General features: G+C 39.5%; 2 protein-coding genes across 2 annotated transcripts in view; one reads left to right on the top strand and one right to left on the bottom strand.

Annotated features, from left to right (window-relative positions):
* Positions 1-15056, top strand: part of SLC38A1 (solute carrier family 38 member 1) — a 540785-nt gene that overhangs the window by 349269 nt on the left and 176460 nt on the right. The window lies entirely within an intron of this gene.
* Positions 1-15056, bottom strand: part of ARID2 (AT-rich interaction domain 2) — a 182451-nt gene that overhangs the window by 68902 nt on the left and 98493 nt on the right. Inside the window, exons 6-11 of the mRNA XM_081330945.1 lie at positions 13210-13277; positions 3630-3696; positions 3298-3548; positions 1546-1642; positions 1010-1219; positions 250-417 (exon numbers count right to left, since the gene is read on the bottom strand). Coding sequence (XP_081187071.1) covers positions 250-417; positions 1010-1219; positions 1546-1642; positions 3298-3548; positions 3630-3696; positions 13210-13277 — 861 coding nt within the window. The remainder of the gene's footprint in view (positions 1-249; positions 418-1009; positions 1220-1545; positions 1643-3297; positions 3549-3629; positions 3697-13209; positions 13278-15056) is intronic.

The raw sequence follows: 15056 nt of genomic DNA, 5'->3' as shown, positions 1-15056 counted from the left end.
TTTTAAAAAAAAAATTAATCTCACTTTTATTATTTTTATAAATAATTCAATGTGATGAATATACTTAATTCTTCTTCCCCCTCTTATTTTCCCCTCAACAAACCTGTGAGGTGAACTGGGGAGGGACAGTGACTGGCCCAAAGCTACTTAGCCAGATTTCATGCCTAGGAAGGACTAGAACCTATGATCTCCTGCTTTCTAGACTGGTGCCTTAATCACTAAACTGAACTTCAATAGGGTAATACTAACCTGGAGTAGCAGGGGCATGTCCCTGTGATGAAACTTGTTCCACTGCTTGTGGCCTAATTTCAGAGAGTACTTGGTGATTGGTACTTTGATGTTCAACAAGTTTTACTGCACTGAGTGCATCACCTCCAAACATCTGGATGTCCATTGAAACCAGGCATACTAATGTATCTATAAATTAGCATAAATTAATATATTTTGTTCCACAAAAAGAATTACTTTCAGAAAGTTACTGTATTCAATTAAACTGATTTCAGCTAAAGTAGACCTTTATAGCTTTTCTAGACATTTCTATTTGTTTTGGCATTATAAGCAGAATTCATGACTGAAATCTCCAATAACCACTTCCACTTACTTTTTATTTAAAAATTGAAAAATATTTTTCTATAAGCAAAAATGGTTTAATTAGTTATGTTAGTCTATTGCTTACCTATGACACATCTATTGGTTCTATGTTTTCCTTTTCACCTCATCATAATACTGTAAAAGTTTACTGAGACAAGAACTATGCAAATTAAATATAGTATCCACATAATTTCATTGGAACAAATAACTTAAGGCTTCTTTTGCAAGGCATTTATATAGTACTTTCAGTTTGCCAACTGCTTTATGATCCTTGACATGATTACCCGTAGCACAGAAAAGAGGAATTAAGACAAAGGACAAGCCATGTATCACTTTACAGAAAAAGCATCTATCAAAGTATTACTGAGGGCCCTGGTAATACAAGTGTTTTGTTAAAAACAACAGTCTGCTAGCTCACCTATACTTTTATCAACGTTAGCTATTTTGCTACAGGCCACTTCACCCATTTCAGTGAGCATATAGAGCACTTCCAGAGCAGATATAACAAGTAAAACATCAGGTAATGTGAGATGACAGATGATTTCTTTGTAAGATTCTTGATCTACATATTCACAAATTAAGACCCCATTGTCTTCAGCTTTACAAAGATTACCCAAGATTTCCATGCCTGAAACAAACAAACAAAAAACAGTGTCGTATAGATGTCACAAAGGAGCGTAATTTGTTCTCTGTTTTCAGAGTACAGGATACAGAATAATAGTTTCAAGTTACAAAAACACAGATGCCAGTTTAGCATTAGAAGAAGAAAAAGTATGACAGTGGAACCAGTTATCTAGAGAGGTGGTAAGTTACTTCACAATAATTATCTACAAAGAATAGTTTAGATTTTTGCACTGAGTAGAATGTTAGACTCTGTCCAAATAGATGGTTCTTCCTCTGACTTTTATAAAAATGATACTTTACACAAGATACTGTAATCACATAAATTCTCACCCCGCATTTTTAAGAATCTGTCTCTTGACATTAAGCACTTAGTAACAGTATGAAACATTAGATGGGTTGTTTTAAAATCAACAGGGTCCAAGAGAAGCTGAAAAGACAGAAAGCAAATATTAATGATGGAATGCTTCATCTTATAAAATTAATATCATTATGGAAATCTTCCAAATTAAAGTAATACTTAAAACATATTGAAAATGTTATATGCTATCTGTGACTTTACTATTTCAATATATATCCTATATTTCTATGCACTTTGCACTTAAGTAGCTAGTTAACACTAAAATAAAAATTAACAAAATATGAAATTAGCATCTTCATAAACAGCAGCAGAAGCATCCTAATCCTAAAGTTTCAATTTCTGTTCAGTAACAGTATCTTAATTTAATTTTCACTTGTCTCATACTTACCCCCACCCCATTTTTAGCGACAACCATGGTAATAAAATATTTTCCAGAGTTAGACAACAACCTTTTTAATATGCATAGTAAAGGACTATGTTGTGGGAGTCCACAGGGCAACGTTAAAATATTAAACACTTATCATCTGAATGTAGCATGGTATGAAGGACTAAAACCACTGTAATACAGTGTCTCTAACACCTAACCCTACCAGTACTTCAGAATGGTACTGTAGGGTTTCAAAAACTACCATCCAAACAAACTAGTAAGGCCCTACCTTTCTCAGTCAGTTTCCACATTTTTTACTCCAAATATTTCACATTATTGGATAATATCATTCTGAGACTTACTTAATTTGCATTAGATAGTCCTTGGCCGATAAAGGCAATTGGGACCAGAATTGCTATCACTAATTGCTATGGTTATAAAACACAATGTTATGTGACTACGCCACTTAGAGATGGCAATTTTGGCAGTGCCAGTTGCTATCAATAAGTGAGGATCACTCAGGTTATTAAGCAAGGCTCTCCTGTGACTGCTATTTATGATTTCTTGCCAGCTTCACCTTGTGACTTCCCAGAGGGAAAGGGAGCAGCTGGGAAATTTGTGTGTGTGGGTGTGAACGCATGAATGGAACCGTGTGTGAACAGGGGCACGTGCACCCGCATGGGGCTAGCAGCCCCATTTGCGCATGCACATGCTAACCACCACTACTGCTAGCACCTGCACACATGCACAAATGGGCTGTAAAACTCCATGCGCTAGTGGCCTGATTTGCGCAGGCGCTAGCCACCGCTAGCCCTGCATGCATGTGCAAACAGGTCCACAGGCGCTAGCACGAGTGGGAGTAAGGGTGCACACACATGCACGCACTGGCCAGCCTGTCCCGTGGCCCAGTGGCCAGTAGGCCACGGTCCACTAGTGGGCTGTGGCCCATAGGTTGGGGACCCTGTGTTAGAAGAAATCTCATTCTTCTAATTCCTCTCCAGGAAGCAAAAATAATACTGTTTAAAAAAAAAAGCTTCAAAGCCATCTGTCCTTTCAGAGATGTTCAACAAAATCCAAAGAAAGTGCACTTGTATGTAATATGAAATGCAAAGCTTCATAGGAAAAAAATATAGGATTCAGATTTAAGCCATGACTTATTAGTATTCTTTTCTTCAGGTTAGGTTTGGATCTAAACAACTTTATTTAATGATCTTTGATGATAAGTAAAATGTCTGAGAAATCACCAATATCAATGTGTTTCCTTTTATATATCACTCCATAAGGTAAGACAGATATTCACTCCTACTTCATACTTTAAGCTATTTAAATTATATGTATCACTTTTTAAATTTCTTACCTCAGCAGCAATATTTCCTAAAGTGTCAAGCCCCAATTGTCTTAAAGAAATAAAATGACTATGAGCAGAGAGCAACAAAAAACGAAGACAAGTACGATTAGCTGCCAATAATTTTACATTTCCCTCCTCAAAGGAGAGATTTCTTAAAATGACTGCAATCTGGAGAACTCGCTGTCCTTCAATATCATTAATGCCCAACTTGCGTGGTGGATGAAATAAAGACTCCCAGATCCAGTCCTCTGATACAGTATCTATAAAAATAAGATAATTATTTCAATGGTTCAGTTCAAGATACACCAACAATATTCTATTATTTATCCACTGCAACTCACCTTGAGATTTGTTTCTGTCAGAAATAAGGTCACGTACTTCATTATCGTCAACAATATCCTTCCAAAACTAAGGCAAAAAAAACATTTATTTTAGTGTGAAACTTAAAACTGTTCCTGAAATAGCTAGTGTGTAATAAGGGAGGAAAATCATGTATTGCACACAGTATTTATTTACTAGGAAGTTTTCTACGAGAAACAAAATATTAGAATTGTAGGGGTAGACCTCACATAATGATGGTCCTTTGCTAAGTGACAAAGTCATAAAATGTGGTATCACATGACCAGAACTTACAAAGGCAAATCCAATTGCAGTCATTAGGTGAATTCTACAGGGCTATTAGGCACAATGTCACATCATCATCATTGTGACCTCCAGCCAGTTCCTATTGATTTTTGTTTGGTGAAAGTTACAACTGGCAATCACATGAATCCAGGATGCTGCAATCATTGTGACTGTGAGCTAGTTGCCAAATGCCTGAACTGTGGTCATATGACATGGCAACACTGTGAGCAATGTAACTTTGAGGACTGGCCTTAAGTGTCCTTGTTAAGCTTCATCATAACTTCAAATGGTCTCTGAATGAATGGTTATTAATTGAGGACTACCTGTATTTCCAAAACTTCTCTCTAATGGATCTTTATTTAATATATAAGCCCCACAGGTTTTCAGCGATAGACTTTGACTCTGTATATAAAGGTAAAGGTTCCCCCGCACATGCGTGCTAGTCGTTTCCGACTCTAGGGGCCGGTGCTCATCTCCGTTTCAAAGCCGAAGAGCCAGCGCTTGTCCAAGGACGTCTCCATGGTCATGTGGCCGGCATGACTAGACGCCAAAGGCACACGGAATGCTGTTACCTTCCCACCGTAGTGGTCCCTATTTTTCTACTTGCATTTTTACGTGCTTTCGAACTGCTAGGTTGGCAGAAGCTGGGACGAGTAACAGGCACTCACTCTGTTACGTGGCACTTGGGATTCGACCCATCAAACTGCCGACCTTCTGATCGACAAGCTCAGCGTCCTAACCCACTGAGCCACCGCGTCCCTGGACTCTGTATATACCTACACACATATATACATATATAAAATTATAATTCTGAAGTACAATTTTAGTCTGATTTACATCTTTTAATTCAAAATTTAAATAAGATTAGTTCAATAGATATCAGTTGTAAGATCTTCATATTTAACCCTTCAAGTAAAATCAGTATTTATCATCAGTGTGTGCGCGTGCGCATGTACAAGGAAATTATGTTTATTTTCCCTGAATGTGAATGAATAAAAAACCCCCAAACAAGTTTAAATACTATATTGTACCACCAATTACAATTAGTCATGTGATAACACAATCTTATTTTCTGTCATAAATTGTACAAATAGTCTTATATTCCTTAATCATAAATCTGATTAAATTTGTAAGGTGCACTATACATGTAACATTAAAGAAATAATAAAACATCAAAAAGAAAATTAGAATTTTCAGCATATAAATATTTTTAGAAATGTTAACAAATGGGATTTTAAAGTAATTTAATGTTTCAACTGCTTTATAGAAAAGAGTTACAGTTTGGAATTCATCCAATCTTAAAAGCATACTGAAACTATAGAACAGCATTATTGTAACTAATGGTACAATTAGTTTCCTAAAGCACAATTAGTTCAACTGATGTTGTAAGCTAAACACGTTATAATTTGGTTTATTTCCATATGGCTAATCAAATATAAAAACATTTAACCTTTCTGATATAATTATCAGTTAGTTCTATTTTATTACATGCTAGAATGCATGGAAGACTCAATATATCAAGTCTTTCGAGGATATGAACAGATTCCATTTTTGCTATCCAGTCCACCTTGATCCACATTTGTATTTTAATTTTGATAGGATGACATGGGTGCACCTAAGGGCACAGGCCTTACTTTTCTTTTCTTTCATGAAGTATTGGAACATGCCCTATTAAGCAGTGCAGAACATCACGCCAAGCTTGGCTGTGTTTTTTTTTACCATGCTGCTAGCATTTTTTTACCATGCTGCTAGCATTCTCTCTTCCAGTATTTTTGTGGGTTTTGCTTGAATTGCTCACAATATCCTGGCAACAGTCTTTGTACATCTCTGCTTTGCTCCTATCAGATTCTGTCATTTCTTTATCCCAGTTATGCTATGGTTTTGATGAACAGTGGTAATATTTTTAAAATAAAAGCCCTGAATGTCAGACAGTTGTGAACTTTGGCCAGAACCAGTTTTTGGAACTATCATATTCAAACATCCAAAACATAAAATTCCACCTCTCCACATATGCATCTTGCTCCCTCCCTCTCCATCTTTTAACTATAAATTATTATTGTTTATTGTAATCAGCCAAACGTTCAGACTGGATTTGGTATTTTTGTCCATCTTATTATTTATTATTTTAATGTTTACTGGCTTTTTTAAAGTTTATAAGCTGCCCAGAGACACCTCTTGGTGAGATGGGCAGTCTAATAAATAAAATAAAATAAATAAAATTAAACAATGGCAGAACTTCTTTGTACTGGAAAAGTTCTTAAAAATTCAGGGGAAAATTCAAAGATGTATCTGTCTTGAAAGTAACCCATGTTGAACTATAAAGCACAGTCAAACATCAGGAGCTGACCATGGAAGTGTTTTATGATATTTTGTATTATATTATAAAATGTTTTATAATAATTGCCATGTCCTCCATTCTGGAATACTGCAAAGTACTGCCCTTGAAAAACATTCAGAAGCTTCAACCAGTTCAGAATGTGACTGTACAGGTAGTAAGTTATGTCAGATATTATATACCTGTAACATCACTACTGTGGGAGGGGCACTGGTTGTTGTGTTTCAAGGTGCAATTCAAAATCTTTAAAGCTCTTCATGGCCTGGGACTTGATTACCTGAGGGACTGTTTCTACCCATCCAATTCAGTTCAGCGTGAGCATGTAGAGGTCCCATCCGCCAAGGACTGTTAGTTGGCATGGACTATAAGATGTACCTTCCCTGCTATGGTCCCTGCCATTTTGGAACATTCTCCCTTCAGAGATTAGGATGACCCCGATCTTATTGACTTTTTTTTTATGGCCTTCAAGACCTGATTATGTGCCCACGCCTGGGACCCCAATTGTGTGAAGGATCCTGATGCCTGGCTATATTGATATCTATGTTGATCATTTTTCTTGGCTGTAATATACAGTCATGGCCGAAATTGTTGGTACCCCAGAAATTTTTCCAGAAAATCAAGTATTTCTCACAGAAAAGTATTGCAGGAACACATGTTTTGCTATACACAGGTTTATTCCCTTTGTGTGTATTGGAACACAACAACAAAAGGGAGGAAAAAAAGCAAATTGGACATAATGTCAAACAAAACTCCAAAAATGGGCTGGACAAAATTATTGGCACCCTTTCAAAATTGTGGATAAACAAGATTGTTTCAACCATGTGATGCTCCTTTAAACTCACCTGCGGCAAGTAACAGGTGTGGGCAATATAAAAATCACACCTGAAAGCAGATAAAAAGGAGAGAAGTTCACTTACCGTATTTTCCGGCGTATAATACGACTGGGCGTATAATACGACTCCCTACTTTTCCTGTTAAATTATAGGGTTTGGGCTATACTCGCCATATAAGACTACCCCTCTTCCAACACACACCAAATATAAATTAAAAAAACATCAGATTTGATTTTAATATGGTAATTTTATCAAATGCTTATGACATGCAGGTGCTTAGTAGGAAAACTGTCACTTATAAACATAAGGCTGTTTGTCATCAAACATGTAAACATAAAACAGTGCAAGTGGATTAAACTTTTCCTAATTCACTCTAAAGCTGAAAGGAAGGATAAGACAATAAACCCATGGGAGCTGCAATGCTGTTTGTTTTCTAAGCTGTCAACCAAACTGGAACTGATGATGATAGGAGGAAGATAACAAACAATAGAGAGAGAGCAAGTGCCAGGCAAGTCCCTGGCGAGTCAGCAACGCCCATCGTAACTCCAAGCTATTTTTACAGGATTTGCTGGCGTGACAGTTTCCCTTTAAAAGCCTTCAAAATCCTCCTGTTCATCATCTGATTTCATTAGTACATCAATGACATCTTGTGATACACTTGTAAGGCAGTCATTGTATGGATCTAATTCCGTATCAGATGGTGTGGTCTCAGTTTCGGCTTCCTCTTCATCTTGCCACAAGTAGTCGTCCTCCATACCATCTAATGAATTTGATATGCCACACTTCTTGAAAGACTTGATTACTGTTTCTGCATCAATATCATTCCAGGCTTTTATGACAAACTTGCACAAAACATCCAACTGTGGAGCACCCATGTTTCCTCCTTTTGTGAATGACTTTTCACCGCTAACCATCCACTCATTCCACTGTTCTCGAATGCAATCTTTAAATGGCTTATTTAGGCACACATCCAGTGGCTGTACCAACGATGTCAATCCTGCAGGAATAACTGCCGCATCTGTGTTTATTCTTGCCAGCCTTTGCTTGGTGCTGGGAGTTAAATGAGCCCTGAACATATCCCACACCAGTAGACTATGTTTTTGAATAAGTCCACCTGGTCACCTGCTCCATACATTATCAAGCCATAACTTTACCCCTTCTTCATCCATCCAGCCTTTTTCATTCACATGTACAAAACAACCAACAGGGAACTTGAGTTTCGGCATTGTTTTTCTTTTAAAAATAATCATTGGTCTGGCGCCATCAGCTGTGCATGCTAGTACCACTGTAAAATTGGACTTCTCATGTCCTATTGTTTTAATTAAATTTTTTTTCACCTTTTGGATGGACAGTTTTATTTCCAACCATATCAAAACTCATTGGGAGTTTCATCCATATTTCCGATGCTACTTAATGCATAGCCATGTTTATTGCGCTGTTGTATTACGTATCGATGGAAACTAATTACTTTGGCATCAAGATCTGCAGGTAATTTTTGTGCAAGTTTTGTCTTTTGCCTCAGTAACAGATTATGCCTTTCCAAGAATCTAGTACACCAGGATACAGTGGCCTTAAATCTGTTGCTGTGATCTGGGTTAGATTTGGCCCACTGAAGTGCAAACAAACATATTTTATTTTGTGTCACTATATAACCGCTTTGGCGATGCTCATTCACCATGTCTGTTACATGTTTTTCAAGTTCTGCCCAATGTGGAGTGCCTCTTCTTAATGCACACTTACCCCTTGGCATACACTTTAATGCTTTTTCATTTGCTTTCCAGTCCCGAACCATCTTTTCTGTTACTCCATATTGTCTTGCAGCAGCACAGTTATTATGTTCCATGGCAAAGTTTACAACTTTAAGTTTGAAACTGGCTTCATATTTCTTTCTTCTTACTGGTGGAGCCATGATGGGGCCTTGACTGTTAGCCAGTTGTATGAACCGGTACAGATACTGGTGCTGTGCTCACCAGACAGACTACCTTCCCTCAGAATCACCATTCCCAGTATACAACAACCAGCCAATCACAACAAGCAATCTATTTCCTGCATACAAAATCTGCTTGGATTGGGTGGGTCAGCTCTCCCTCCCTGCCTGCCCAGCCCTCCCTGTCTCCAAGACGATCTGAGCGGTAGTATGCAATGTGTCACAGGAGTGTTTGGGAGTCAATAAGCTGAAGACTTTGAGGAACCCTGCCTTATAGCAAAGATAAAGAATCCCAGTTTTATAAAGTACCGGTAGCTCTAACGTGCTTCATTGAGAATTCACCCCAGTAGGAGGAGATGCAGATTCTATGCATATTTACACAGAAGCGAAAGAAATAACTCAATATTTCACTTCCTGGCACACAATCTGCATATTAACAACTCTTTTAGCGTTAGTACCCTTTTTTTATAAGTGCCACGATGTTGCTAAAATAAAAGAGGTAAACTTCGTGACCCACCCAGCCCGTGCATAAAACAGAAATGAAAATTCTTAAGCCTTTTCATTCCCAAAAACCAAGGTTTCCCCCAAGTTTTGCGCGGTTAAATCAACGGCATTTGCGTATTGTTTCTCCACGGAGCACTGACAAAATTCGCCCGAATTAAGGAACGTGGGGGGCTAAAGAATCGGGCTACAGGGAATGTCTCTGGTATGACGGGCAACCCTGGGAAACACGAGGACTGTAGTGGCACCCTCAGTTCGTACGTTCCGATCCGAGAAAGCGCCCGGAGCCTCCTCTGTTACGGTATTTCTAATGGAACGTCTCCACGCCCACGTCCTACCTGCCTCGCCTTTTAAATCCTGCTCCCTTTCCTCCCGTAACGTTTCCCTGCTCCGCCTGCTCTGTGATTGGCCCAGCTTTGCTCCTTCCCCGCCAAAGGGGCGCCTTGCCTTCTTTCCTCTGAGCTCTCTCGCCTGGTACGCTGCTGCTCTCAGTTCTGCACTCTGTGACCGGGCAAGCAATTCTTCTGGTCGGCGCGGGTCAGGCGGTGCCTCGGTGGGAGCAAAGGTGCTCCCTTCCTACGGTTGAGCACCCTCTGGGGACCGCCTGCCCCTCCTCCCGTCGGGGACCTGACAGCCAGCATTGGAGGTGCTAGCATGGCCAGTCCTGGAGAGAGCAACGGCGGCAGCTGCAGTAGCCGCCCCAGAAGCTGACAAGTTTGCCCTCCATCACCCGTTCGCCGTCAGCCGCTTAACCATGGGTCGCCATCGCCTACCTCCATTCACCCAGCGATCCCGCCGCCCAGCAGAAAAGAGAAAAGATCAGTGAGGTATTTTCCGGCGTATAAGATGACTCGGCGTATAAGACGACCCCCAACTTTTGAGATGATTTTCATGGGTTAAAAAGTCGTCTTATACACCGGAAAATATGGTAGTCTTTGCATTGTGTGTCTGTGTGTGCCACACTAAGCATGGACAACAGAAAGAGGAGAAGAGAACTGTCTGAGGACTTGAGAACCAAAATTGTAGACAAATATCAACAATCTCAAGGTTACAAGTCCATCTCCAGAGATCTAGATTTGCCTTTGTCCACAGTGCGCAACATTATCAAGAAGTTTGCAACCCATGGCACTGTAGCTAATCTCCCTGGTCGTGGACAGAAGAGAAAAATTGATGAAAGGTTGCAATGCAGGATAGTCCGGATGGTGGATAAGCAGCCCCAAACAAGTTCCAAAGGAATGCAAGCTGTCCTGCAGGCTCAGGGAGCATCAGTGTCAGCGCGAACTATCCGTCGACATTTAAATGAAATGAAACGCTATGGCAGGAGACCCAGGAGGACCCCACTGCTGACACAGAGACATAAAAAAGCAAGATTACAGTTTGCCAAAATGTACTCGAGTAAGCCAAAATCCTTCTGGGAAAATGTCTTGTGGACAGATGAGACCAAGATAGAGCTTTTTGGTAAAGCACATCATTCTACTGTTTACCGAAAACGAAATGAGGCCTACAAAGAAAAGAACACAGGACCTACAGTGAAATATGGTGGAGGTTCAATGATGTTTTGGGGTTGTTTTGCTGCCTCTGGCACTGGGTGCCTTGAATGTGTGCAAGGCATCGTGAAATCTGAGGATTACCAAAGGATTTTGGGTCGCACTGTAGAGCCCAGTGTCAGAAAGCTGGGTTTGCGTCTGAGATCTTGGGTCTTCCACCAGGACAATGACCCCAAACATACGTCACAAAGCACCCAGAAATGGATGGCAAGAAAGCGCTGGAGAGTTCTGAAGTGGCCAGCAATGAGTCCAGATCTGAATCCCATTGAACACCTGTGGAGAGATCTTACAATTGCTGTTGGGAAAAAGCGCCCTTCCAATAAGAGAGACCTGGAGCAGTTTGCAAAGGAAGAGTGGTCCAAAATTCCGGGTGAGAGGTGTAAGAAGCTTACTGATGGTTATAGGAAGCGACTGATTTCAGTTATTTTTTCAAAAGGGTGTGCAACCAAATATTAAGTTAAGGGTGCCAATAATTTTGTCCAGCCCATTTTTGGAGTTTTGTTTGACATTATGTCCAATTTGCTTTTTTTCCTCCCTTTTTTGTTGTGTTCCAATACTCACAAAGTGAATAAACATGTGTATAGCAAAACATGTGTTCCTGCAATACTTTTCTGTGAGAAATACTTGATTTTCTGGAAAAATTTCTGGAGTGCCAACAATTTCGGCTATGACTGTATACTGTAATATATACTTATTTCCATATTATGTGGAAATTGTTTTTATTATTTTTATTGACTATGAATCTGAAATGGGCAACTGTGGAAAATAAAATAAAATGTTTTATGCAATTTTCCAAATTTCAGTTCCACAGAAGTCATGGACCCTGTAGTTTGGACATATTCTATAAGCTAGTCCATTTGAGGTAGCTTGGTTCAAAATAGTTGCCCTATGATGCACATTTTCACTCAATTAAGTTACACACAAACAGGATAGTTTGTGACTGTATATAGTTAGCTGATATCATGAGCACTAGCAATAGGTACTGTAGAAAAAGCTGGTTATAGATAATGTGGCCAGGAATAATCAGCTAAAGTCTTATAGAAGATATATTTTTCTCAACTTTATCATTTTGTATGCACCATGCCAAACTCTTATAAAATAAACCCACCCTGTAAATGTTAGTCTGCAATAAAGTTTCAATGTATGGGTAGTCCTTGACTTACAACTGTCCACTTAGCGACTATTTGAAATTATGACAGATCCATCAAGACCTATTTTTTGACTCAGTTTTGAACTTATAGTGACTGCAACACCCCTGTCGTCATTTGTTATTAAGACTAACTGCAGGGACACCGCAGCGCTCTCTACCTATCTTCTCCCATTGCCCTGTCAGGTCCCTGCAGGCCTTGGGACTACTTCCCAACCCACTAGATTCCACACCCTTCTCCCCAGTCCTTCACTGATCAAGCATTTAGGTGTGGAAGATCTCTGGAGCTCCAAAGTTCTCATTAGGGACAAACGGCAGGCTATTGCATCCCTAGACCAAATGGCTCCATCCCAGAAGCAGGCAACGTTTTCTGAAAATGGCACCTACTTCTAGGATGGAGCCACACAACCCAGGGATGCTGAAAGCAGAATGGCCTTTTTCCTCCAGAGGACCTGAGCTCCACAGATCTTCCGAAGTTAATTGCGTGAATGATGACAGGGGGAAGGGAGAGCGGTTTGGGCCAAGTAGTATAGGAAATAGGCCTAAGGCTGGAGGATACCCTGAGGAGCAGGAAGTGAAGCACAGGTGCCTTCATGGATGAGGGAAGCCATGGGAGGCCTCGAGCAGATAGGCTGGGCCTGCACTAAGCCTTCCCCATCCAAGGCACTCTGTGCTCTGCTTAACAACCCATGCAGTCACTTAATGACTACAGGGGTGGGGGTCATTAAGTGAGGTGATCGTGTGATTACCTCACTTAATGATTCTCACAACTTGCAACTATCCTCAACTCAAAACCAGTAGGGTTGTGAGTTGAGGATTACTTGTTACCATTTTTTCCCATCTTCTTAATATTTTTTATCACGCTACTTCAAAATCTTAAGTTTATATTTTTCTTTCTCCTCCACTGGTCTGATTTTGCAAATAGTCTGTAAGCAAACTATCTTTGAATAGCTTGATTTGTACATATATTCCAGAAAAATGTTATGTATCAAAAATTTAGAAATTACCTTAACAAAATCTCTATCCGTTTTCTCCTTCCATTCTTCTCCAAACACAGTGGAAAATGAACCTAAAGCTATAAAAAGCATTAACATTATCATTACATGGTTAGAAATAGTTCAAAAATATAATTTTAAACCTGCTGTTTTATAGTAAACCAAGCTAATTTGTTTGGATTATTATGTATATGTTTTATTTGACATCAGTATTACTGTTCATTAAGAAGCATTTCTAAAAATTTTACTGGTTGGATAGTAAATTATTTGTTTGGACCAGATCAGTCTTCAGATCAGAGTGAACCAGACTTTTTGTCCTAAAAAGTATAACATAGAAAATGTATATAGTAAAATGTATTAGTCTCTACTATGTACTAACTTACTGAAAAAAATATTATATATACTGAAGAGCAATACAATATCAGCTATACACAGTCATAAATTTTTAAAAAACTATGGTTAAGAAACAAAATCTCTTCTAGGAAAATTGCACTATTTTGTTCAAGATATATTATTCAAACAACATTCAAGAAAACATTATAAGGGCTCATTTTATTTTGTTTGAGTTCATACAGGTAGTCCTTGAATTATGATGGCAATTGAGACTGAAATTGCTCTTGCTAAGTGGTATAATTGTAAAGTGTGACATCATGTGACTGCATTATTGAGCAACAATCCAGGGTGCATGTATGTGAGCACAGCAAGTCCTAGGAAGGAGGGTATACAGTATGTGGGAGTATAGGGAACCCATGAAAAAGGGTGTGGAATGTGTGTTCTGTTCCAGCCTATGACCATCCTTGTTTGCGTATCAAGGACAACCCCTTTTCTTTTCAATCAATAGGCTGGAAAAAACCCAACCCTTTTATTTATATACAGTTCAAAATAATTAAGTCCTCAAAACAAAAAACAGCAGAATATTTTTCTTAGCAAATAAATGGTTCAAACAGCAAAACAAGAGTTAAACAAGAAGTTCAGCAAGAACATAAACAGACCAGGATTTTCTTTGGAGTTCTATGAACGGTTGCCTTCAGCAACCAGCACTGCCCACACCTTCCCCTTTTATTAGCAGCCCCAAGGCGTGGTTTCTCAATGCCTTCTCCTCCTTTCGCTGAGTTGCCTCATAGATTTTCTCTGGTCTGCTCCGCTAAACTGCCGTCTACTACGACCATCTCTAAATCCATTTATCTGTGAAGCCTCAGAGTCCGAATCCTCCTCCTCACACAGCTGAGCCTCATACAGAACACGATTGGAGGGGCCCGGCTCTTCCTCTGACTGAGAATCCTGTAATGTATCAGAGCCTCCCTCCAACACTGAAGGCTCTCCAAACCCCTCCTCCTCCTCCTCAGATCCCTCGGACTCAGCTGCTGGTAGCACAGGCTGACACGGAATCACAACAGTGTGTGCAAATATAGGGAGGCCTGTGAAGAAGGGTGCAGAGTGCAAGAGAGTATAGGGACACACAGGAAGGAGGGCATGGGATAAGTGCAAACCCTGGGAATAAGGGCACTAATAGTGCCTGTGTGCATGTGCACTTAGGAAGGTCTGGGAAGAAGGGTTCGTTTGGGGTGTGTGTGAGTGTAGGGAGGCCTCGGAATGAGCGTGTTAGTGGGTGTTTGTATACAGTGCATTCATTAAGAATTCAAACCCCCTTTCACGTTTGTCAATTTTGTTATGCTGGAAACTGATTCTACAGTTGTTGAGATTCATTTTGTTTTCTCATTAATCTACACTCAATATCTCATAATGACAAAAACAGAATTTTAGAAATGGCTGTAAATTTATTAAAAAGAAAAAAATGAAATATCTCATTGGTGTAAATATTCAGACCCTTCACTCACTACTTTTTTGAAGCACCTTTG

The sequence above is a fragment of the Vipera berus genome (genome assembly GCF_964194415.1).
Source record: "Vipera berus genome assembly, chromosome: 6".
Taxonomy (NCBI): Eukaryota; Metazoa; Chordata; class Lepidosauria; order Squamata; family Viperidae; genus Vipera; species Vipera berus.
This window is presented reverse-complemented; position numbering and strand designations above follow the sequence as displayed.